The sequence below is a fragment of the Manacus candei genome, unplaced genomic scaffold, assembly GCF_025592945.1.
Source record: "Manacus candei isolate 608988 ecotype Guabito, Panama unplaced genomic scaffold, ASM2559294v1 h1tg000014l, whole genome shotgun sequence".
Taxonomy (NCBI): Eukaryota; Metazoa; Chordata; class Aves; order Passeriformes; family Pipridae; genus Manacus; species Manacus candei.
In genome coordinates this window covers 54,514,896-54,539,565 of record NW_026138062.1, presented here as the reverse complement: position 1 = coordinate 54,539,565, position 24,670 = coordinate 54,514,896, and the positions used below count along the sequence as shown (strand labels likewise).

Sequence of the window (24,670 nt, the reverse complement as noted above, 5' to 3'; positions counted from 1 at the left end):
TAAAATTTTGCTGCCTTGAAAACAGCTTATCAGAAAGTAATAGGATACCGCCTTGCTATCCCATCTCATTAAACATAACAGCTTTTAAATTGCACAGGCAAGTATGTTCTACAGCCAGCACCTTCAGTCACTTCATAAGTAGCTTGTCTGTGTGAACAACACACCTCCCTTGAGGTCAATTTAAAAAAAGTGCATTTAGAAGTAGCATTGCCTAATTACATGACTGCACATCTCAACAAATACAGAACAAGTAATAGAATAAAAGCTCCAGAGAACTCATATTTTCCAGTCTCTTTGAAACCTAGAACATTATTATTTCACTCCTAAGTTTACTATGTGTACTTGCCTAACATTCTAGAGAAGCTTTCTTTCAGCTGACAGGCTTAGTCAACAAACATCATCCTACCACAAACTGCTTGAGGTTGGAAAGGACCTCTGGAGGGTATCTGGTCCAACCTCCCTGCTCAAGCAGGGTAATCTGGAACAAGCTGTCCAGGTCCATTTCCAGTCATCTTATAAGTGTTTCCAAGGAGGGAGACTCCACAACCTCTACGGGCAACTAGTTCCAGTGCTTGGGTCCCCCTCACAATAAACAATGTTTTATGATGTTCAGATGGAGCCTCTTGTGTTTCAATTTGTGCCCATTACCTTTGTGCCTGTCACTGTGAAAAGAGCCTGGCTCCATCCTCCTTGTGCCCTCCCTTCAGCTATTTTATACACTGGTAAGATTCCTTCTCTCATCCAGGACAAACAGTCCCAGTTGTCTCCTCCTTTGCTCAGATGAGATGCTCCAGTCCCCTTAAGCATCTTTGTGGTTCTCTACCCTCTCCAGTATGCTCATGTCTCTCTCATACTGAGGAGCCCAAAACTGGACACACAACTCCATGTGTGGCCTCACTGGTGCTGAGTAGAGAGGAAGGATCACCTGCATGGGATTAGTACCATTATTGGGTGAAATACACTACTTTAGCCTGAAATGAATGCTGGCAGTAAGATAATACTATGACATGCTGAAAGTAAAGAAAACCTGAACCCTGCCTAGGGTGAAAAAAATTACAAAATTTTCCTTATTTGACTGGGTAAAATTTAACTTCTAAAGGAAATAAAACTCATTATAGACTACAGAGCACTATGTAATGATTACATTTAAACTGCAGGGGAAAAAAATTAATATTCTGATCATTTAAAGGACATAATAATGGAAATTAAGTGCCAAAAATTCCAAGCGTTCAAGCAATTTATATCTAATTTAACTTGGAAAGGAAGTCAGTGACTTCCAAAAGATGAGTTTTTGTTCTTAATTTCTCTGCATTAACCACAACAAAAAGAGACACCTTAAAATCTTTCTGTAAGATTATACAATTTACTTCTACCATCTTAAAGAACATTTTCTACTTCCAACATTCTTCTTTTACATACTATAAAAACCCACTGAAATATTAATAGAAAGCTAAAGTGTAGCAGCAAGAATCTGAAAAAATTTTCAGATATGTTTGTTCTTAAAATACCAGTTAATTAAACACCATAGCATTTTTTAAAGGCCAGAACAGCAAGCTAATATACTACAAAGCACATATTGTAAGCAGGTGGAAAACCTTTTCTTCTTGAAGTTGTCATTGTGCATCTAAAATAATCAGTCAATTCATAAATACTGCTTATTGGAATAACTGAATAGTTTGTTAGAAGAAGACAGACAAATTTTGCAATTCTGTAATTAGTTACACTTGAGAATACAATGTAACACTACATATAATTATCAGAACCAAAGACACAAAAAAAACCCCAAGAAGATGCAGATTCTGCTCCCAGTTTATTTCACAACCTTAAGAAGGCTCCCTCTCTGTGCTCAGCAAGCATTGTTATTATATAAAGCTTTCAAATGTTTTACAAAGCTCTCTTAAGAGCATTACACAATTTTTTTCTTTTATATGCATTTTTTTGAAATCAAAGTAAGACTTTTTAAAATATTTAAGCACTGAGAAATCACTTTTTATACAGAGATCTGTTAAAAAAAAAAGACTTTATCAAGCTGTTATTTGGAAAGAAAAATTGGTAATAAATTTTCTGTAAAAATAATAGAAACTAAATCCTCATTTGAAAATTTCCCAGCCTTTCTCACAACTGTAAAGACCCGTGTGTGGTGTGTGTTCCATACTGTCCCCATCATTCAGCCTAATTCTACACAGTTTTCCACCATTTGATAAGAGGTGAAACAGGTTGAATAACATCATTAGTTTCAGGCATTTAAACAGTCTAAAGCTGTTCTCTGAGAGTGAAGTTCCTCAAACATGCACCAGGACACTTTACAATAAATCAAGGCATAGGTCAAATGCCTTCCTGGGACCCTGTGGAATTCTGAAGCCAGATATGCAGCCTTCAAAGAGCTAGGAGATCCCTGTGCTATTTTTTAGGCCTCAATCCAGGCAACTATAATGTCTTGCATATCACAAATGCTATATGTGCTAGTTGCAGACCAATGTTAAGAGAGATTGTCTCCTGAAACTTGTTCTTTTTTTTGCTAAGTCTCCATCTCATCTACCAAGACAATGTGTATTATTCTATACTGGTTACATAAAACAGTGAGAGAGCAACTCAGTGATGAACATAACATACTTCAAAATGCACTTCACATCTCTGGAATCACTAAAGCCTTCTCTGAGACATCTGATGCTGCCAAAAACAGGTTTCAGGCAAAATATTATCCATCTGACACTGTCAATACATGTTTTATCTCAGCCACATTGTATTCATTGCAACATAGCAGATCCAAAATCCAGAAGAGGACCCAAAGGCCAAAAAAAATGGCACTGTACCAACATGGGTTCCTCAGCATTATCATTTGACTGCTCTCCCTAGAAGACCTTCTACCCCTGTATTTTATGTCTTCTCATATCTGCTGTAGAAGTGATAATCTGCTGCCCTGCATGAAAAAAAATTAAAATTCTGGAAATCACCTGATACCAACAAGTACCAGTACTAACAAGACCAATTCAATGAAGGCAATTCACACAAAGACAAATTTCAGTCATACTGGTATGATCCTGGACTGTTCAAGCAAAGTGGTCACACAACTGAAGATCGCATAGTACAAAGGCATTATTATCCTGACTGAAGGACTTACCTACCCAATACATAGACCCACAAAAACCTTTTGTCTGGCTATGAAAAGCTACACCTCAGAAACCACAACAGTAGTCATCAACAAGTTATGCAACAGAAAAACAGACTGTCAGCGTGACTCACACGTAGGCCGATCACCAAAAAAAGGAGTAAGCCTTTTACAGCACGAGGTGTGTGGCAACTGCAGCTAAGGATCACCAGAACTATAACCTAGTGATCCTCACAAACTACCCTGAATTCCTTACAAATAGATATACCTTCAGGTTTAGATCAGCAAGAATTGTCCAAATTCTACTACTTATTCATGACACCAAGAAAATTGCCATTCTGTATTAACCTATAGCTCATCATCTCCTCTCAGTCTACATTCTGACCAAACAACCTCAGAAATGTAAATATCAATTTTCAACCCTCCCTCCAATTCCAGGTTTGATCTAGAGGAACTTTGGTTGATAATTTCTTCCAGGTAGTTCTTCATTGTTAGCTGTGTGCAGTAATTTTGCAGTTCTTGGTCAACTCAATTTTATTCCATCCATTAAATCCATCAGTGGCAAAGGTGTTTAACTACAGCAATCTGTAGTAAAAATTAAGAAGTGTTGACAACTACATGACCATACCCATTCACTGTTCATCTTCAGAGACATTTTGAAAAGCAAAATACCCTGTATATTCTTACCGAAAACGTTTGAAGGCTTGAAAAGTAGTAGAGCCTTTTCAAATCCACAAGCAGGGTAAAAGAGGTCCAATATTCCACACACAACTTCTCAGTCAGAAGTACTTCTGCAATAATCACTAACGGACACATCTTGTGGGGAAGGATTTGCTACTTCAGAGATTCAAATTGTGATACAGCTCTGTATGTAGTAACTACTACCAACAGTGATACGGCCCCACGCTGTATCTCTCGTGTATCATAAGCAGTTGTTCATTACTTGGTAAGAGTGGATTCCATCTAGTTATCATTAATATTCAAATTAAAATTCCAGGTTGGGTTATCTACCCACAGCATGGCACACACTTCAACTACAACTCCTTCCTGTGACAAGGACAGGTGTATGACTGATCTCTGTTTGGTTTTATGAGCTAACTAAACTCAGATTAGAATTTAAAAGAAGATTTAGCTGATGTAAATACTTAGTGCTGTGGTCCTGGATGTTCTTTGATAACAGAGCCTGTGCTTGTCTAACTCTGGCTGAACCATTCCTGCTTGCTAACCCGATTTTTAGGTATAAAACTAATCAGATTGTAGGAAAGAAAAAGAAAAATAAGGCCGTACGAGATTTCTGCCGTATTAGTTAGAAGTACAGACTCAGAAAAATGCCTGGCAATAGTAATAGGAAATTGGCATTGCCAGGGCAAAAGAGGGCAACAAATCTCATGGCCAATCAGGAGTGGAGAGGGTAAGACCAGAAACAGCAATTTCCATAGCATAAGCTGCCACAGAATCAAAAGCCTAAGCAAACATCTTAGTTTACATCATTTACCTGTAAAACATTCAAGCTACTTAAATTAACTCATAAGGAAAAAAAGACCTTCTGCTAATACTTGAAAATTATTAAAAATAGTCATATGCTTTTCAAAATAAAACTTCAGTGTGTCTAAAAAATTATCTTTTCAATCTACTTTTTAAACTTTTAAAACTATCCTGTGATACAGTAACATAACCCATTCTTTGAAAGGAAACTGATAAAGTCATGCTCTATTTTAAAGATGCTCTTGTTACTGTTCCATGAGTCAACAACAAACTCACTTTGAACTCATACGACTAAGCTGAAGAAATCCTTAAAATAATTTTTATGTTGTTATCCAGTGAAATATTAACACTCCAACACAAGGAAAAAAAGCAATAATGCTGATGCTCATTAATACCTGTGCACTTTTATCTTACTGTTTATTAAAAGATTCGTAGACCTGTTTTTCTTTTCTTTTTAGTATAAATCATAGCAACTAAATGCCATACAAATAACTGCTATCAGATACAAGAACACAGAGGACCACATCATCTTTACCTCTTTAACTTTGTTCCTCTTCTCTCGGATATCCAGGTCTGCTGGTTCTCCACTGTTTATCCCTATTAGATTTGGTAAAGGAACAGGGGGCAGTGGTTTGCTGTCTTTCTTTTTCAATTCTTGCACTACTTTGTTCTTTTCTGTCTGAATCTCAGCTTGAATTTCATCACGTGATTTCTTCAATTTCTCCTTAGCCTCTTCCAGAGCCTTTTCGTGATCTGCTCGGATCTTATTTCTCAGACGTTCCTCTTCTTCTCTAGAGACACAAATGCTAGTCAGCATCTCATTACTAAAAACATATTGCTTATAAACAAACTGCAGCTTCAAAACAGAATCCACATCCCCAGCTGGTTTACTCTAAGTAATTCCAATGTTTCAGACAAGCTTACTGTATTGTTAGTGCACAATCCTAAGCTATTTTTGCCGTGAACCCCAAAAGAACACCACACACATCAGCGACATTATTGTGGAAATATGTATCATAGGAGTTTTCTAGATTATGTCTCAGCACCTTTGCTTGTCCACTCAAGAATTTAGAGAGGAAAAGACCTATATCCTGTACTTCAAATACAGGATGTGTGCAGAGGTACATCTAGCAAACATTCCTTTTTTTTTTTTTGTTATAAATCAGAAGGTCTCTTCCTCACCTTCTGCACAATAAATAGATCGTACACAACTTGCCAAGATCTGAAGTAAAGTAACCACTACCAAAAAAAAGAAAAAAAATCACAGCCACTTCTTTTATCACCAACCTCCACTGCAGCATGTTTTCTCTCGAATTCAGAACACACTATTCCAATCAGTACAGTCCTTAAACCCCAAAGGTTAAAAGCAGAATTAATTATAAAGCCATTTAGGAGCATAAGAGCTTTTAGTAAAACATGATTTTGAAATTCACTGTCAACAAAATGAACACCATCTTGGTTTTAAGCAGTATCTTACGATGTGATCTTTAATGACCAGATAAAGTTTTAAGATTCATACTCAAAACAAAGAGTGCTGGTTTAAAGCCTGGTTTAAACAAGAGATTATTCTAACAACACACAAAAATGGCCCATTCCAGTTCTAAATTATTTCAAGGCATCAGAAAGATACACATGGATCTCTCAATATAGCACAACCTTTTCAAGTTTCTTTAAAATACAGAGTTGCCCAATGACTAATGTAAGTCAAAAAAAGCTGTAGGGATTTAAAACAAGCACTAGGTAAAAAATGCATTGTTACCCAAAGAGTACTTTATCAGCCCTTACATTTTTCTGAAGTGCTATTAGGTTTACATCTAAAATAAATTATAGCAGCACTATTACCTTCAATATTTCAGTACTAGAAATACAAAGCAACATTTTAATAGATGCGCCGACTGAAGGGCTTTTAAATGGAAGTTCTTCAGCCACTTTTCTCAATATGACTCCGGTCACATCCATATTAAAACATTAACATCCCAAACATTAAAAAAGCAAAGGACTGAGCTCCTCAATTTGACTGTCAAATCCAAGCTCATTAATACTGTCAAACAGTATCAGTGCCTCTCTCCCTCAACCAAGGAGCAAAGAAACAACCTTCAAAGTGGCAAAACGCTATTATAAAAAGAGAAAACACAAGTAATGCCATTTAGGATAACTTTTACTTCTACTATGACCCACTTATATGGGGAAATAACTTCCCTGTATTCCTGCAAAAGTGATTCACATTTCGGTGTGGCAGTAAATGTGCTCAATTTCCAATAACAAAAACAGATGAAAATTTCTACCACCTGAAAGATTTGAAACCTTGGGAAGCTTTTCCAAGGCTAGCAGAGGGCTCTGTGTAAGATGTAGTTAGAGAGAATGAGGTCGCCAGAACAAGACATCCTTCCCACACCAAGAGACATGTTCTCACCAAGAGACAGCAGCTGTACAGGAGCCAAAGGGAGGGCTGACGAAAAATGAGAAATCGGAAGTGTTACTGAACGGTTAAGAATCAAAATAATTCAGTGTGGGAATAATGTATTTTGGAGGTACACTTCTCATATTCAAAACTCAGTTTCTGGAGGCAAGTGACAGTCTTTATTTTCTGACCAAATTTACTAACATTTTGTTACTAGATACTGGAATTCTTTTGCAAAGCATCAACCATCACTGAAATGCTTGAACTTTTCGAAAAAAAAATGGTAACAATTTATCTCAGACCTTAATAAAAGTATGTTCAAGGTATAGTCCCACAACCCTAATTTGAAGATGCTTTACAATGAGTGTGCTTTATTGATAAATAAAAATGCTTTCGGTAAACCCCACAGTTAACCTGCATGTCCCCAAATACAATTCCCCTAAGTGAAAAAGATTAATGAAGTTTTAGTAGTTACAGTGACTCTGACTCACTGGAATGAGTCACTGGTGATGTGCTTTGTGCACCTTCACAATTTTGCACCATCAAGATCAAGTGCTGGGAAGATTTCGCTTTTACCTTTATTTTGAATTTTCAGTCCCAGGTGCTGCATACAACAGTAATAATAAAAGCTCCATAACTCTACCAACTTCACCGATTCAAATCATTTGAATCATCTAGATTCAAACTGCATGAAACAGCCATAAATCAGAAAACAAGTTTTGAACTTACATCTGCCTACACTGCAGACACCACTGCATAAATATACAAAAGCTGTTGATTTCTCCAGCAATATAATCCAATTAGAGTCATTAAGGAGGTTTGAATGACAGTCTGCTTTCCTTCAGTCAACCAGAATAAAACACACAGAGACTCAATAGAGATGAAAAATTCTAGCACTAACTGTATGATCAGCTCAAAGCCTTCCTTCCAGGAAGTGACATTTCGAGATAAACATAAGAAAACAGTAAGATGAAGAGAAAGGTCAACAGGTATTTGAGGGAGTTTACAGGAGATAGTACAAGAGCTTCTTCTGCAGACACATACTCTCAGTGCAATTACCAATGATGGACAGCAGAACTACAAGATATGTCATATTCTATGTGCCAACTGAAGACATATTTTACCAAATATATTCATGAACACGGTTCTAATGGAAGAAAAAAATCACACTCCTAAAATCAATACCACATGTTTCTTCTGAGTTCTTAAGCAACAAGAACTAAGTGAAAATACAGAATAAAGTTAATGAGAAGACTGGATATGTGTGAGCAGTTGACACCCCCTCAAGTCACCAACAAGCTCCTCAGCCAGCATAAGAAAGGGTAAGCAGCAGTTTAATACATGTAGATAGCACTACATTCAAATTCTCAGAGTGAAAGAGACCTCAGAAAGAATCAATCTAAAAATATAAGATTGGAAAGAATCCAGGCATAAACACATATACCAAAACGTGTCAAACTGTTTCCGTATCCCACCCCCGCTTCTAAGTAACATAAGTAAACTTAAAATTTAGAGTATTTGAGCAAATCTTCAAAAACCTTATCTAATAGAAAGCTGCTTTCTTCTAGTCATCCCAAAAGCTTATTCAAAAGTCTCAAAACAGAGATTCAAGTACCATAAAACTACAGCAGAAGCTACTTTAAAACAAGCAATACTATTAAAAGAACCTGTGATTAGACTATTTTTGCCAGTAAGAACCATAAATAGATCTAATAATTACAATCTGAAACTCGAAACAGGTGCAAGTATTTTAAACAATCACTGCAATTAACTATTGCAGCTGCTTATGCAGGAACACTGAACACTCTCAAAGTGTCCAAAAACTGTCTAAATATCATTCGGAAAAGACCACAAATTATAATGCTTGATAAGCAAATCACTAACCAAAACTTAATGTGCTTTAATTATGTACACAGTAGTGAGCCTTCTGAACAGCTTCACTTGCCAAGACAATGACTTCAAACGAAGTCTTTCCTATCTGCTGTGACACAGCATGCTCTTTAGAAAGTGAACTGCAAAAAAAATCCGTAAAAATGTTTTCAAATTTCTTTGTAAGATTCAAGATAAAAAAAGAAAATAAAAACTAGAATGGAGTCAAGAAAAGCAAACTGGCCACCAGCAACTGTTCTCTCCACTAAAAAAGCAGACCACTGGCTCACTATAGCAAAAGGACATCCAGTTTATTATCATTTGGAGTTTCAGCAAGTGGATAGGCAAGAACTGTTAAAGCACATAAATATTTGTGTAAGCCTGTCATTCAGAAACAACCTCCTATGTGGAAATTCTAAACTTTTACCCTTTGGTCAAGTTTGATCTTCAACCAGAGGCTTTCAGAGACGGTAAAACAAAAAAACAGGCACTAATTAAAAAAAAAAAAAAAAACACAAAACACACACTAAATCTCTGTCAGTGCCTAAAAAACATTTCACACATTAACTACAAATGTTGTTTTTACTCCAATCTTGCAGCATACACGATTTTATAATACCTACAACTTCATTGTGTCCTCCCAGCATATGGAGAACATAAATTCACAACATACAAGGACGTACAAGTCTATATATCTCACGACTGGAGAGATAGACTGCCCCTTACACGAAGAGAGTCTGAAGGAGAAAGAACTGGAAAAAAGGAGCAGTTGTGTTGGTTTTTCTCCTTGCTGGATGGCTGCATTACTCTCTATTGTCAAGTGTGTACAGGGGAGGAGGCTTTATTATTTTTTCCCATGTTTGGTTTTCATCATGGTCATCCTGCAGAAATAACCACTTTCCTCCCAATTTGCTGGGCTGCTCTGAGGCAGCAGAAAATATGCTCAGGAAGGAGTACCAGATCTGTATATGACTGTGACAGCTAAAGGGGCAACCTCCACCACTGTTAACAGTGAGACTGCTACTTACCATTTCTCTTTCAAGGCAAGTTAAGGTTGTATTTATTTTACTGAAGTTTTTTTCCTCAGATAATGAACTTAATCAGAGATCACTGGTTAGAAAGGAATGTTTTTATCAGAAAATAAGTGAATCCTGCAGGAATAAAGGTAACTTAAGTGTATCAAAAACACTGTGTCAAAGTATTGGTTATAAAGACTTTCCAACCAGACTTTTAAGAATAATCTTGTGCATGTTTGCAAGGGAATACGTTGTCCCAAAAATCCTCTCTCTAACACAGTGCTCGTCCAAAACACAGTTTCTAAATATGTTTTCACCTTTGCTTAAAATACCCTTGCAGATGGAAACAGCTTGAAACTTTAGCACAGGCAGAGTAGATAGGGGATAACTTAGTAGTAAAAATTTTTTGTTATTTAAAAAAAAAGACTGAAAGTCAAACTGTTCTTTGTTGATGTTCTAAACTATTTTAAGAACATTATGCTTCTATTTATCTGCAAACATCCTACCTGATCACTGTTTCAGTTAAGACAGTAATACCTACACGTAATACACGTGCTATAGTTACTTATGCATGTATGTACTGGTGGCATAGGAATAGCCAAAATGCAGAATATTCCCATTTCAACCCTTCTCCCTTAAGGGAGACAACAGTTCATTATGACATCAAAAGGGAACAGACCTAATTCACTTTGAAAAATTATTGTTAAACTTTTCCAGATACAGAAAACCTGTGGAAAGGGACCTGGAAGTCCTGGTCAACATCACGTTGAATATGAGTCAAAGTGCCCTTGCAGCCAGGAGGGCCAACTGTGTCCTGGCTGCATCACCAGCCTGTCAGCTGTGTCAGGGGAGGTTTAGGCTACATATTAGGAAAAGGTTCTTCAGCAGAGGGTGGTCAGGCACTGAAACAGGCTCCCCCAGAAAGTGGATGTTCAAGAGGTGTTTGGACAACACTCTCAGGCACACGGTGTGATTCCTGGGGTTGTCCTGTGCAGGACCAGGAGTGGACTCAATGAACCTTTGCGAGTCCTTTCCAACCCAAGATACTCTATAATTCTATGATTCATAGCCCAGAAAATTAAACCAAATAATAGGTTCCTTGAGTGGTTTCTTTTCAACAAAAATGACAGTAGAATTTATTTCTAGCAAGTGATTAGATTTGCATGTGAACATGAGTAATGCTCCTCAAACATAAGGAACGTGAGATAAGAGTCCTTATTCAACTCCTATCCCTCTCCATTCAGTTTCAGTTTGCCTTTTGACCTTTTTCATGTTCCTATTTCCTGCCTTTCTTTACTATTATTTGTACCAACTTAGGCTAGTTTGCTTCCTTGGTCTTCTAAAAAGGCAGGGCCACCACACTGAAAGCCAGTCCTCCTCACTTGCATCATTTGACTTATTTGGACCATGCTAGGGAGAAGTGAGAATTAATGCACTGACACAGGCACTCTCCTCCAATACTAAATACCCCCTCCTAAAGTTCCTGTAGACCTCCTCCAAATAAAACTTCCTTCCACTTCTGTGAAATCATGTCCCTAATTGATCTCTTTTGCAGCCAAATCTTAGACCAAGAATCTGGGCTGCCAGCCAGATTGGTCTCTAAATCTCTCATCTCTATCGTAGAAGCTCACTGATTCTGTTTCAGATCTGCTCTCTTGTCTAAACCAAAACCTCAGCCTCTGACATGTCTTTGTAGATAGTTAGGTGTCACCTTCAAGCCAAATGTAATTTAACTTTTAATCTTCTTTCCACATCTTTTGTTCAGCAATGGAAACTTTTCCATTGCCCAGATTGCCAGTGTCTGCACATTCTTTCTGCTTAGTTTCCATGTATTTTAAATTCAGTCTTTCTTAACCCATACAGTTATAAGCCCTCAGAGCTTGATCTTGTTCCTTTCATACAGCAATTCACCTAGGAAGACAATCCACTTCACTACTGGCATCCTTAGACTGCCTTTCTGTACTTTTTTTTTCCCTTCACCTTTAACTCATTATATGTATTTTTTTAGACAATTGAAAAACATGGCTACTTCCAGATGTCCAGTATGTTAAATTCACGGATTTCCATGCTGGTCATTAAAGATGACCAGCTGCTGCTTGTTAACCCTTTGCTGTCTCTTCCCAATTGTTTTCCTTTGTCTCATAATTAAGGTATGGCCTTTGGAAGCTGCTCTGGAATGAGGACAAGCAAAATCCTTGGGGAAACATATTTAGAGAGAGAATTTCAAAAACACAGATTGAGTGGGCACACAGAACTTGCAGAAGAGAGTGGAGAGTTGAAGCACATCCCTTACACAGGAAGACCAAGTCCTCTGCAAAACTGCAAGTCAAAAAGAGCCTGAGTATTCCCAGGTATCTTTTATAAGATTTTGGAACATTGCTAGGATCTTCATGAATCATCATATGGAAATACTTCATTAATAAAGAGCATGAACATATGAGACATCTCTTTTTTTCTTTCATAACCATAATAAAAAGAAAACGTACCTTCCAGTTAAGAATAAAACAATACAGATTATATGATCAAATGTGGAACATGTATAACCTTTGATGGAACAAAAAAAAAAAAAACCAAACAACAAAACAAAACCTATGCAGGTAAGGGATCATCCTTTGGAAATTATTTGCTTCTGATGTTATGAATGTTGACATGGACAGAATTGGTAAAACTTATCTTGAGAATCTGTCAAGTGCTGTGACCATTAGCAAAGGCATTTTTTCTTCACCTCTGTAGCAGCCACATTATTCCAAGCAACAATGCAAAAAAATGAGAAGGGTGCCAAGCTCAAGTCAGTGACTTCCTTGGGACCTGGAAGCACTGTCATAGCTGCTACAGTCAGCTTAAGTTTTACCAGTGAAGAAAAGCAGATGTTTTCTACAAACACTCCTACAGCTGCACTTAAACCAGCAGTAGGAATTTCTCAATGCTAAGAAGGGTCACTAGAGACTGCACAAATATTTTAAGCTTACTGTAACTATGAAACTAAGAAGTTTCATGTATCAGCTGAAACAGATTTTAAGAAGAATCAGATCAACATACTTTTTAAGACTACAACAGCAATGAAAGCAATTTTCAGTAGTGAGGAGCAAATAAAACAAATTACACAAGTTTTCAACTGTATACAAGTAAACTCATTCAGTTTTTAGTGTCTTAATGTCATTCAGGTACAAAACCACTTCATTAGAAAAAGCAGAAAGTTCAACAATGTAGAGTTTTCAATCACTACAGCTCTATCAAACACATCTCATTTAGATCTGTTTCGCTTACACAACGTAAAACAGAATACAACTACATTTGCCTCAAGGCACTAACACAATCAAAAACAGGTATTATTTCAGATTTTTTGATGATTAAAGAAACTTGAGTTAACATCTGCAGCTAATTACATCTGTGCAGAATACTTAGCCTCTGCAGAACAAAGTCTTATATCTGATTGTCAAAGTACTTACAACACTAATACAGAGGGAAAAGAAATTTATCTTTTAGGAATCCGGCTTACTTCTAAAAAGGTACTCTGAAAGTCCTACTAAAACTTCAGGAAATTTAGGATCTCTTCACATTCTATCAAGAAAACTGAACGAGAAGAAGGGTGCTACCTGCCCTGTGCAAAATGATTTTAAATAGCTTCCTGTCTCCTAATACCATACTGACTGGAACATCAGATCTTCCTTTCCAACTAGTATCCCAATGAGATAGACCTTATTTATTTAAAAGTAATAAAGATGAAAGAATGTCACAAGAAACAGGAGTGACAAACACATATAGACTACAGGAATAAGAAACAGAAAAAGAAATCAGTACTGAACAAGTGAATTGGGTAGGATGAAAAGTTAACAACTCTTCATCTGGAAATCTAAGGTTTATTTTGATGTGGGATTCAAACAGCAGCAAAAAATAGTAGGATAATTCTAATTCAAAACTTCAGAACCCCACTACGATTAACAATGTCAAAGAACAGAATTTTCTACTACAAACCATTCTAAGTCATTGGAAACACTGCTGTTGTACAAATTTAAACATGTACATAGCAATGTATTTAAACTCAACTCCCCACGGTCAATTCTAATACAGTACGAACCACCATCTTGCATGTTATATAATTTATTGATACGAAAGACAGTTTGATCATGGCAGAATAATACTTAGCTGGTCCTATGATACTGAGAAAGCAATGAACTGAGTTCTCATGCAAGAACAACGTGTCATCTTCGTGTCTTATTAAAGAAGGAATTTTTATAAATAAGCACATTTACATATAGGACAAAGCAGACCCATTGATGATGGTGGTGCAGATCAGATACTGAAGCATAGGCTCAAGCAAAAATAAAAAGAACCAGAGCGCTCCCACATACAGCATCAAGTTCTTAAATATTATTTCTAGTCTACTGCTACTGCCCAAAACTAAGTTTCCAATAGGAAAAAAAAACAAACAAAAAACAAAAACCAACAAAGAGTCAAACTCATCAACAGAAGCCAGGAAGGAAAATAAGAGTGGTACATTCTATGATTTGGCATATATCACAAAAGTTGCTGCAGAGCCTGAAGCATCAAAGCTCATCTTCCTCAGAGGTCACCTTTGCTACAATCTTTACAAACATTCCTTATTTTTCTTTATTCTATACAAAACTGAATATTTGAAAATTCGTGTTTTTCACAATGATAAACAAAGCTGCTTTGATAATAGTTTTCCTGGGGAAAAGCTGACAACTTAGCCACCCAATATGAAACAGAATCCTAGAATTAGCCAGACTTCGACAGCTAATTTTAAATTAAAAAAACCAGATTCAAACACCTGAAAACCAAGAATATTACTGGTTTCTGCTACACCTTAATTCTCACCCTTTTGAGCACTGCAGACCCACAAATTGCATGTGAAACTACTATACTATTTAACATTTTAACATTCTTTGAAAAGTTTTTCTCTAAAATATAATGCTTACATATTTTTTACCTGAAGAAAATTAATCATTTTGTACCATTTTGTACAACATTTTGTACAACACCAGCAAGTATTTTAGTATATGCTCTACAGAGGCTTGTACTACATCTTAAGCACTACACTACTGACTTGCCACTCCTTTATCCTCTGTACCAACTACACTACATGAGAGTTGTGCCAAGATGGGATGCTGGGTTCATAACCTTAGACTTGTACAGGAATTTTGGGATTAGATGGGGACAAAAACGAGAATGAAGTCCAGAGGAGTTCTTCCCAGAGGAAGAAAGGAGGCATGCAGAAAATCTTCAGGAGTAGTGGAAAGGACCCAAATAGCCTCCAGAAACTGAACCAGTTTTGAGTAGGAGCCATAGCTGGTTGAAAAATTCCTTTCTCCTCTGCATATACACATGTTAAAGGAATTTCTCAGCACATCTCTTGATTACAGCACGCCCTTACTCAGGCAGTTCGGCCCAAAAAGAGAACAGCTGATATTTGTTTGACTCATAAGCTATGAAGAGTTTTCTAACATTTCACCTGACACAGAGAAACAGCAATATATGAGAGAATGTTTAAGCAAAAGGGAAACAGGATTCAACCTGTTTATGTTCATAAGATACAGCTTGAAAACTCTCCTCCAGCAGCTATCAAAAGCTTGTGGAAATCACTGCGTAAGAATAGCACATATCACAGAGAAAGCTGCACTTACTCCTTGCAATAGGAAGTGCTTAATACAAATGTTTTAAGTACTTAATACAACACAATAGCCTCATTCTCCACAGGTGATGCTTCTGTGGCATTCTACATAGACATTATAAGTTTGTTCTGAAATGAAAGAACAGGAGGGGACATACTTGAGAAGAATTTGGCCAAAAAGCCCCACATTAAACATGTGATTCCAGGAAGATCAATAATAGAAGGAAGGAAACTCCTGGTCTACTTTTGGTTTGAAAAAAAAAAAAAAAAAAACAACAAAAAACCAAGCAAACCATTAAACAGACCATGAAAACGTTTCAAGCAACACAATCAACAAGCAAACAACTCTATCAACCAACTTTTGACTTTATTTTGTTAAGAACAGGGCTTGAAAGCATTTAGTTTCAAATAACAATCAGAAAAAAAAGTTAAACATCAACTGTGAGCAGTAACATCTTACTGACTTTTAAAAGTATCAAAGAAGCAACCTTAAGAACAGAGCCTGAAACAACAGAAAATAGGCTGTCAAAAGACATTTACTGTATAGAATTGTCATGGGGTAAGGGAGTGTTTTTTAATGAAACTAAGAAGCAATCACTAAAAATTATGACAATCATTTTAACATCCTAGTATTTCAAAATGGTAATGCTGGAGCTTTTCATCCATAAGAGGATCCACCATTTGAGCTAATAGCAGGAAGCTGTCATCCTCTATCAGTTACTATGTAGGTAAACAACAGAGGAAGAAAAGAATACCTTGACAGGGTTTCACACATATCAGCTTGCAGCAGAAAAAAAAAAAAGACTCCAGCTACAGTTTCACACTATATTTAAGTTGATTAATACCCAGTTACTGCCAAGTAAAAGGTCTCAACAGTAATAAGGCAAGGATCCGATGGAAACTGAGGACTACTGTATAAAAATGCAGTGAGATAAACAAACTGATGGGACATCCCAAACAACATTTAGAGCACAGATCACCAATGCATGCACAAGCCATGGTAGGTTAAGCTTTGGGAAATTTTTCTGACAAACTCACAGGGAACCCATCTGCAGACACAACTTCCAGCTGGAGAAGCGATGACACTGCCTTCATTGAGGCAGAGAACTCCACCTGTGTGGGCTGGTAAGAAAATATCCCTGAGTAATTATGAGTTGCACACCATCAGCAGGGGTTCCCTCTGCTCATCATCAGCCAGAGACTGCAAAGGAACACAGCTTCCCTGGCATTGACACAGAGACACTTGTGACTAGAAAATTAACAGTTCTTTAGAAACAAGTCAACTAGTGCATGAAGGATGCTTGTATGTCCATGCATGCTTTATTAGGTTAAAAACTGATTGTGTACGACAGCAGCATTAATAGCATGATCAGTTGTAATAGTCTAAATACTGGGTTTTGTAATAAAGGATATTATAACTCTATATGCCTTATGTTGGTCACCATCTCTGTACGAAACATTCTTTTTTCAGGGCTTTAGTGGCCCTACAGAAGCAAGCTCACTTACTCCTTATACTGGTACTCAGGAGACCGGGCAACAAGCCATTCAGCCAGTGGTGAGTTGAGCCAGTTGAAAAATTATGGATCATTTCAGACCAAATCAGGTCTCCTAACTGGCTGACTGCCCAAACACTGATGCTGGGGCAAGGATATAGGCAAGATTAAATGGCTGGGGGCACCACAGAACAGGACATGAGTTTCAAGTATTACAGACCTGCATGTTCAGAGATGTTAAAGTCCAAGTTATAAGATGCATGTTTTCTGCATACAAATTCACACAGCCATTAACCACAACCATTCCCTGCTATCACCTCTATCCCCACACTCAGCCATATGGTTTCCTCTTCTCTAGTTTACCCCACTGATACCGCTTCCTCCATCAGCAAGTCAGTCCCTACAATGCTGAATTTTATTTATGCCTGAGTATCACCTTCCTCCAAATGTCTCCTTTCTCTGATTAGTATCTCATTCAGCCAATGTCCACCTCTTCTTATGCCTCAGACAACACTGATCTCTTTCTACTTAGGGACAAAGGGGAGGAAACCAAAAGGCACCATTTCACAGTCATCCTATCCTTCTGTAGTTTGCTCCATGTGCAGTTTCCATCTTGGGCTCCCAGGAAAAGAAATTGCTGCTCCTCACTACCACCAAGTCCCCCTGCTAGCCCTGGCTCAATTTTCCCCTCCCCTCCAGGCTCCTGTTCCTAATTACATACTTCTTTCTTCCCCCCCACCCCATGCTGGAAAAATGAAAACTATATTGACTGAAGCAATGTCTTCTTCCTGATGTCTGTGTTCAAAAGCGGCACCACAGTTAGTATGATAGCTCCCTCTTTTTACAACCAGAATCCTCTAGGCAGCCCGATCTCCAGCAGAAAACACCAAAACTCTCACCAACAGAAGAAAAACAGCTGGAGAACATAAGCAATTTAAAGCAATAGCCATGACATTAGTATGGTCTTAGTCTAAAAATTCTCAATTGTTCAAATACAAAATAAGTTGCCAGGAAAAAAAAAAAAAACAACACATAAAGAGAGTGGCTGTTACAAAAAAAGTATCAGTAGCATATAATGCAGACTCAGAGATGGCAAACTTTCAGGTAAGCAGATGGTACTAGACTTCTCTGCACAGGAAACCCTCTGGCAGGTCCTACATAGCTCTAAGGAAGTGACTACCCTCACACAGATGTTCTGTCGACACAAACTGCCACATTTCCATAATGCTATTTTAATCACCCAGCCAAAGTTGCCTTGCACATCCCAGAAGCAACACTGCTTTAACTATTGGATTGGAAATTCACACATACTGCTCAGATTCGTCTTCCTCCTCCACCTATAATTGTTACCATATGGCTAACATGGTAAGTTGATACCTGTCTATCAATGTGTTTAAAATCAGAAGACTAGTCGCCATGCATGGCACCATAAGCCATGCACTGCAATGTTGTATGGCAGAGCTTGAAGAGAAAGACAAAGTGGAAAATCCTGGAATCTACTCTAGGGAAGTGATTCCATTATAGGAATCAACACTATGGGAGTGCAGCTCAGTCCAAACATAGCAATTTCCCTTTACTTCTTCCTCTTGACACCAAGACACAGCTATGCACAACCCTTCTGGCTATTACAGCATCAGTGCTACTCCACTCGCCTTGCTGTGGCACAGCAGCAGCACTGGATTTGTCTGAAAGACACAGATCAGGTCATCACAGTGCAGGACTGGCAGGATCACTTCCTTCCCCTCTATGAGGCAACACTTTAAAATGTAGTCCTGCTTACAGACATTGGATGAATTATGGGGCAATGACAGCAAAAAAAAAGAAAAAAAAAAAAGAGATTGTACTCAGTCTCAGAATATCAATAGCTTCCAGAAGATATTTAGACACACGTCGTGAGAAAAGGCCCGGACAGGACAGGACCTGCAGACCATGTTCTGTTGTTAAACACAGTCATTGTTGTTTTGGGGAAGGAGGGGCAGGGGAGGGGAGGTATATCTATATATACAGAGCACATATACTGTGACTCAAGAGAATTTCATATAGAATGATACAGACTGCAGAGTGGATATACTTAACAGTAATACTGGATTAATTAAAACAGAAATATAAGTCCTTCTCCCATGCAGCACCGCTGGGACTACTTAGAGGGAAAGAACAGCAAGGTTTTATACCTCTCTACTTAGCAAATCAGCCAAAACAGTAACTAAAGATAGAGCAACAAAATACCTGCAAATCATGACGTACAGTCTAATCTGCACTGCTCCACAGAGCAAAACTGTATCTCATTACTCCCAAAGTTCTTTAATCTTGTCAGTAAAGCAGAGGATAAGAGACAACTGTGTGACAAATTATTTAGCCTTCTAGGTGCTTTTAATAAGTTTCCACATTAAAATAATCCACACTGCTAATGAAATACACAATTGTGATTCAAGAGACAGATAACTGGGTGTTGAGTTTTTTCCTTTTCGAAAAGGTCAGAAATGCAACAGAGGATCAGTAACTCCTCATCTGAAAAAACATAACAATGGAAGGCTCACACTACTCAGTACATCTATGAATACGGAAAGCAGGTTTTTGCACATCTGACAAGAATACAGCACCTATCATAGAATCACAAAAAGTTTGAGGTGGAAAGGGAACTCTGGAAGTCATCCAGTCCAACTCCCATATTCAGGCAGGGTCATCTAGAACTGATTGCCCAGGACCATGTCCAGATAGCTTCTGAATATCTTCAAGGATATAGATATCGTTGCCATAAATTATGCAGTGGAGTTTGCTCATTTGCTCCACTCCATGAGCATAGAATATGAATGATAAGCTTCACTCTGCAAAAGACATCTTCCCAATTGAAACATCTTCCCAACTGAGTAAACAATATTGCTGACAGCAAAATCCAGTACAAAGTCTAAGGAATGACTGACCCATAAACAAGGTAAGGATGTCAGCATCATGATGGTAAACATAACAGAATACAAAAAAAGTATGACAGAGGAAATTGTGATGTGTAAACTACTCTTACACATTACAAATAATTCATCCAAAGATGATTTGGCTTTCTTTGGGGATTGCTAAGCAAATATTTTTTCATATATATCTGCTATAAAAAAAATATTGTCAGGATACAAGAAACAAAATACAGCAAATGTCTCAGTAGTATGTACATCTAGAATTATCATGGATATTTTTCATAAACCTATGATAACAGTAACAGATTAAGCTAATGCAATGAAATGTTGATTAAAAGCTATTTCCAGTATCAGTTAAATATCAACATTTTACAGGCTACACATACAGACTTTAGATGTATGCAACAACAGATGAGCTGGACACAAACTGCTCTTGACATGACCGAGACAGAAAATACACAGAAGTACTGTAGCCAAGAACATGAATCCAAAACAAGGAGAGAGATGGGGATATAAAATGTCTCAGCAATTTGGTCTTTGAATTGTCTTCATCAATAGAATTTCAAGTTTATCAGAGAGCTTTATAAACAGTACATAGTACTGTACATAGTACGTCTCTTCCTCTATTAATTTGTGTAATATAATCATACATGCATCCAGCATGTAAAGTCTAATTTCTTCCTTCACCACCACCATATACAACTTCCTAAATTCCCAGCAACAAAATGCAGCTCATGGATAGATGTAGTTAAATGTTTGATTCCTCAAAGATTAAAATAAAATCTGTTTCATTAGCTCAAACTATTATGGCAACTTTCTTACCTCTTTCATGAAAAACAGATCATTTCACTAACAAATGTATCCATGCTATATGTACTATATAACAGTACATAACTAAGAGATGACTCAAACAGGATAACACCATTGATTTGACTAATGAAAACTCTGGAACTAGAAAACAACTCGCAACTCTTTCCTTCATTTCACTGGCTGTAGGCAACAGTCATGTTTATTTTGAGTTCAGACCTAATAGCTTCAAACATACTGGTCCAGAGTAAACAAGCATATGGTCCCAAGATGACCAAATCATGAGACTCAACTCTTTTACAACTCAAAATCCAGTGTGAGCTTGGGCTGAGCTCCAAAAATAAACTGGAACCTTATGAGAGGATACTCTCACAGCTATAAGCTACCAAAGGTAAGAAACAGAATGTAATTGATGAGATACTAACTTAATCCAAGAGAAAAATATTGACTCCAAAAGGCATAAAAGCTGAAGAAAAAGTGGAGTTGGAATATGTTGACTCAGCCAGATCAAGAATCAACCCGCTCCAAGATCAAAGGAGGCTGATATTTTCCTACCTTATACCTTCCAGGTCAGCAGAGACTCACTGAGCTGGTAAGCACATTAATCCACAGTAAACAGCCTAACTGGTGAGGTTCTCTGCATGAGCCAGTAAATAACTGCTGTGTATCTCCTGTCTGAAGAACCTCTGTGCATGGCACAAGATGCCAAACACTCACCCATGGCAATTTTAAAGACAGATTCTATTTCTGAAGATTAATGCTGTGGTAAAAGGTCATATCCTTGCAGCCACTGTCACACATGGAAGTTAATATTAGCTGGAAGTTCTTTCCAACCCTAAAGTAAAGGTGTTGCAAAATTATGCACTCAGACTAGAAAATGGAAGCTTAATTCCCTCCCCTATAAATATTATGTCACCTTCAGTCATTATGTCATCTTCAGTCATTATCATTCTGGATTCCAGAAAAAATAAATAGCACAAAACATGGTATTTAAACTGGTTGTCAAAGCCAAATGTAGTTTCCTTTCTTGAGGATTTCTTCAGTTTTATGGAGGCTTTTATTCATTCTTTCTTCTGAGTGGCTACAGTTCAGTCGTTATTAACGGGTTAAAAGAAGAGGCATTATTAGCCATCCATCACCACAGCATGTTTCAGTACCACACGTAGCCTTTGTGGGAGAAAGGCTGGGGCAAAGGCTATTCGTGATCTGAAAACCAGCACGGCATAAAGGAATATAAGAAAAATTTCTGGGTTAGACTACAATCCAATGTCTACCCTTTCCTCCCCTCGCAGCTTTCCCATCTCCACATAGCACAGAAGATGGTGATGCTGTTTTAGAAGTCTTGGACTATAGAACCATTGGATAGCACTTGCCACCTTCACTGCCCTGTTTCCTTTTAATTGTTGAGCACTGAACTGAAAACAGTAGGGTCAAATTGCTAAAAATAAGTGAACAATTCTATACAAAGAAGAGGTAGAGCAGAAACTGAAAATAAAATACAAATCCAAAAACCATCTGCCACAAATGTTTTTTAACAGTTTGATGTAAATATAAGCCTTTCTAAATCTCAAAAGGCATTCTATTTTAAGCACTATTGAATACACTTGAAAGCTGGTAAGAACAAGGTTATGGCTGATGCAGTTTAAGGGAATTTTTCAAGACAGCTTGGAAGAATTCTACTCACAGTCTGTACAGGTTCCAGAATTTCTTCTCCTTAACAGAAGTCAGATAGAAAAATGAATTTTTTAAGTATCATATTTTAGGAGTAATTTAATTTTTTATGCCTCTACATATTTTCTAGTTACTAAAACACTAGACAGTATTACATAGCTTGCTTTTTTTTTTTTCCCTGAAAATTCCATACTATGAATCCATGAAAGTTCAAAACCAACTTGCTAGAGAACCATAGAAAAGCAAGGAATTACAACTTACTCAAAAGTTACACACACCACTTTGGAGTTTGGGCTAGTTGCTAGTTTGTCTACCTGTTAATGTATGAAAGGAAGTTCCATGGATGTTTCCTTGGGTTTTTTTAGCTTTTGAACTCAAAAGGCACTTAACTTTTTCTAGGATCACCACCAACAAATTCTAGAGAATAAAAAATTTTGAATAAAATGAAATACTGGAATGGGTTAAACCCTCTTGTGATGGGGATTGATCAGGTGGCTCATGTCAGCATCTAAACCTTCCAGCCCAAGCAAACGTGGCATTTTCTTTGCACTGCCTCAAGTTTCTCCTGCAAGTGCTCCTGCAGGTTACATTACCACTTGAAACGTCACATATTTCATTGAGCACAATGATTCAGGCACCTTGCCAAATTGACATGAATATGTCAGGCCTCATTTTTCTTTGTAATAGCAGTAGATTGGATGATCTAGTCCCACCATAGTGTGACGGCCAGATGCTATTCTGAGAAAATTATGTCTAAAAAGGGGAGACAGGGTGTCAAGCGAATGACTGAGTATAACCACAACAGCACACCCATTGGAATAAAATTAGTACTCAAGTGATTTATAGAAACCAAAATAAACATATCAAAAGAGAACAGAGCAAAGCAAGGACCTGGGGGTCACATGGAGCAATGATAAAAATTCTGTTGTTTCACCAACACACTCAAGAACAAAGTCACCATTAGGCACTCACTTTTTGAGTGAATAAACTGTCTACCATTGCCAACTTTGGCCAACAAGCAGCAATCAAATGCTGCAATGCCAACACAGGGCTGAGTAAAAGCCTGTCAGAAAGATTCCAGGTTCTCTTCCATCACTGGTTTCTGCCATTGTTTTTCACATAAAGACCAAGAATGATGGGGTGATGGGAGGGTTTATTGTTTGGTTTGGGGTGGGGACTTAGGTGGATTTTGGTGTTGTTTTTACAAAAGAGCTTCCTTTGGTTACCAGTACAACTTTGAATTATTCCCAATCATCATGTTCACTAATATTATTTCAAGAAAATGCTGAACCCAAGTTCATACAGAAGTTACTTATAAAAACTTCCAGTAGAATATCGGTCACCTCATTAGTCATTGGTTTTAAAGTTTCACATTCAAGTATTTAAGTGATAGCAGTGACAATTGATTATCCACTTCACCAAGCAGTTTACAGATATCACATATACAGATAATATATCTGTATATGTGATAGCTCTAGTATCCTTCCATGGGTATCAAACTCTCAAAATGAGAAAGTTCCCAGACATGACACAAAATTGAAAAAATTCTTAGTCATTAGGGTGACAGTTACTGAAGAGCAGTTAAGGTCCATCCTCTGGCATGTGAAATAGTAACTCATTTCACATAGAAATAGGTGTAACATTCAAATTCTATTAACTTTTCACTGCACTGATCTCGACCAATTTAACAAGTATAACAATCAGCAGATCCAACTTAACTGTTTTTAAGTACCTAAATCAGTATTTTTAACAGTTCAGAGCAACAACCAGTTAAAATAATGTGCAAGACAGTGATAAAACTAAAGTTAAAATTTTTTTAATTGTTAGCATTGTTTCTCATTTGTTTTGATTTTTATGTATTTATTGGAAAAGGGCTGTTTCAGAGACCCATTAATATTTCAATTGCCACGGATTCTACTATCTGTAGAAAATTTGAAAATCTGAATTTCTTAAGCCCACTTAACCCTCTGCAGTCATGTCTTCTCCAGAACACTGTGCACTGCAATTCAGAATTCACTACATACAGTACTTAAAAACTTGGAGAACATTTTCGACTCGAACAGAAGCCAGTGACAGCAGAACAGATGCCTTTAGGAAACTAAGAATGTGTGATTATAGCACTGCTTGCATCATCTGCAATTATTAAGTTTAGAATTAAATAGTCATCACTGTTTCCAAGATAAACCTGATTAAGAGATTTAAAAGGTCACCAGAAACACAGTTCTTAGTCAAACTAGTTCACACTATCATTTTTTCAGGACAGAATTCTTTCTTTCTTCAG

The 24,670-nt window shown here is 37.3% G+C and overlaps 1 protein-coding gene across 1 annotated transcript in view; it reads right to left on the bottom strand.

Moving 5' to 3' along the window:
• MAN1A2 (mannosidase alpha class 1A member 2) overlaps nucleotides 1-24,670 on the bottom strand; it is a 134,291-nt gene that overhangs the window by 99,912 nt on the left and 9,709 nt on the right. The window contains exon 2 of the mRNA XM_051780282.1: nucleotides 5,130-5,385. Coding sequence (XP_051636242.1) covers nucleotides 5,130-5,385 — 256 coding nt within the window. The remainder of the gene's footprint in view (nucleotides 1-5,129; nucleotides 5,386-24,670) is intronic.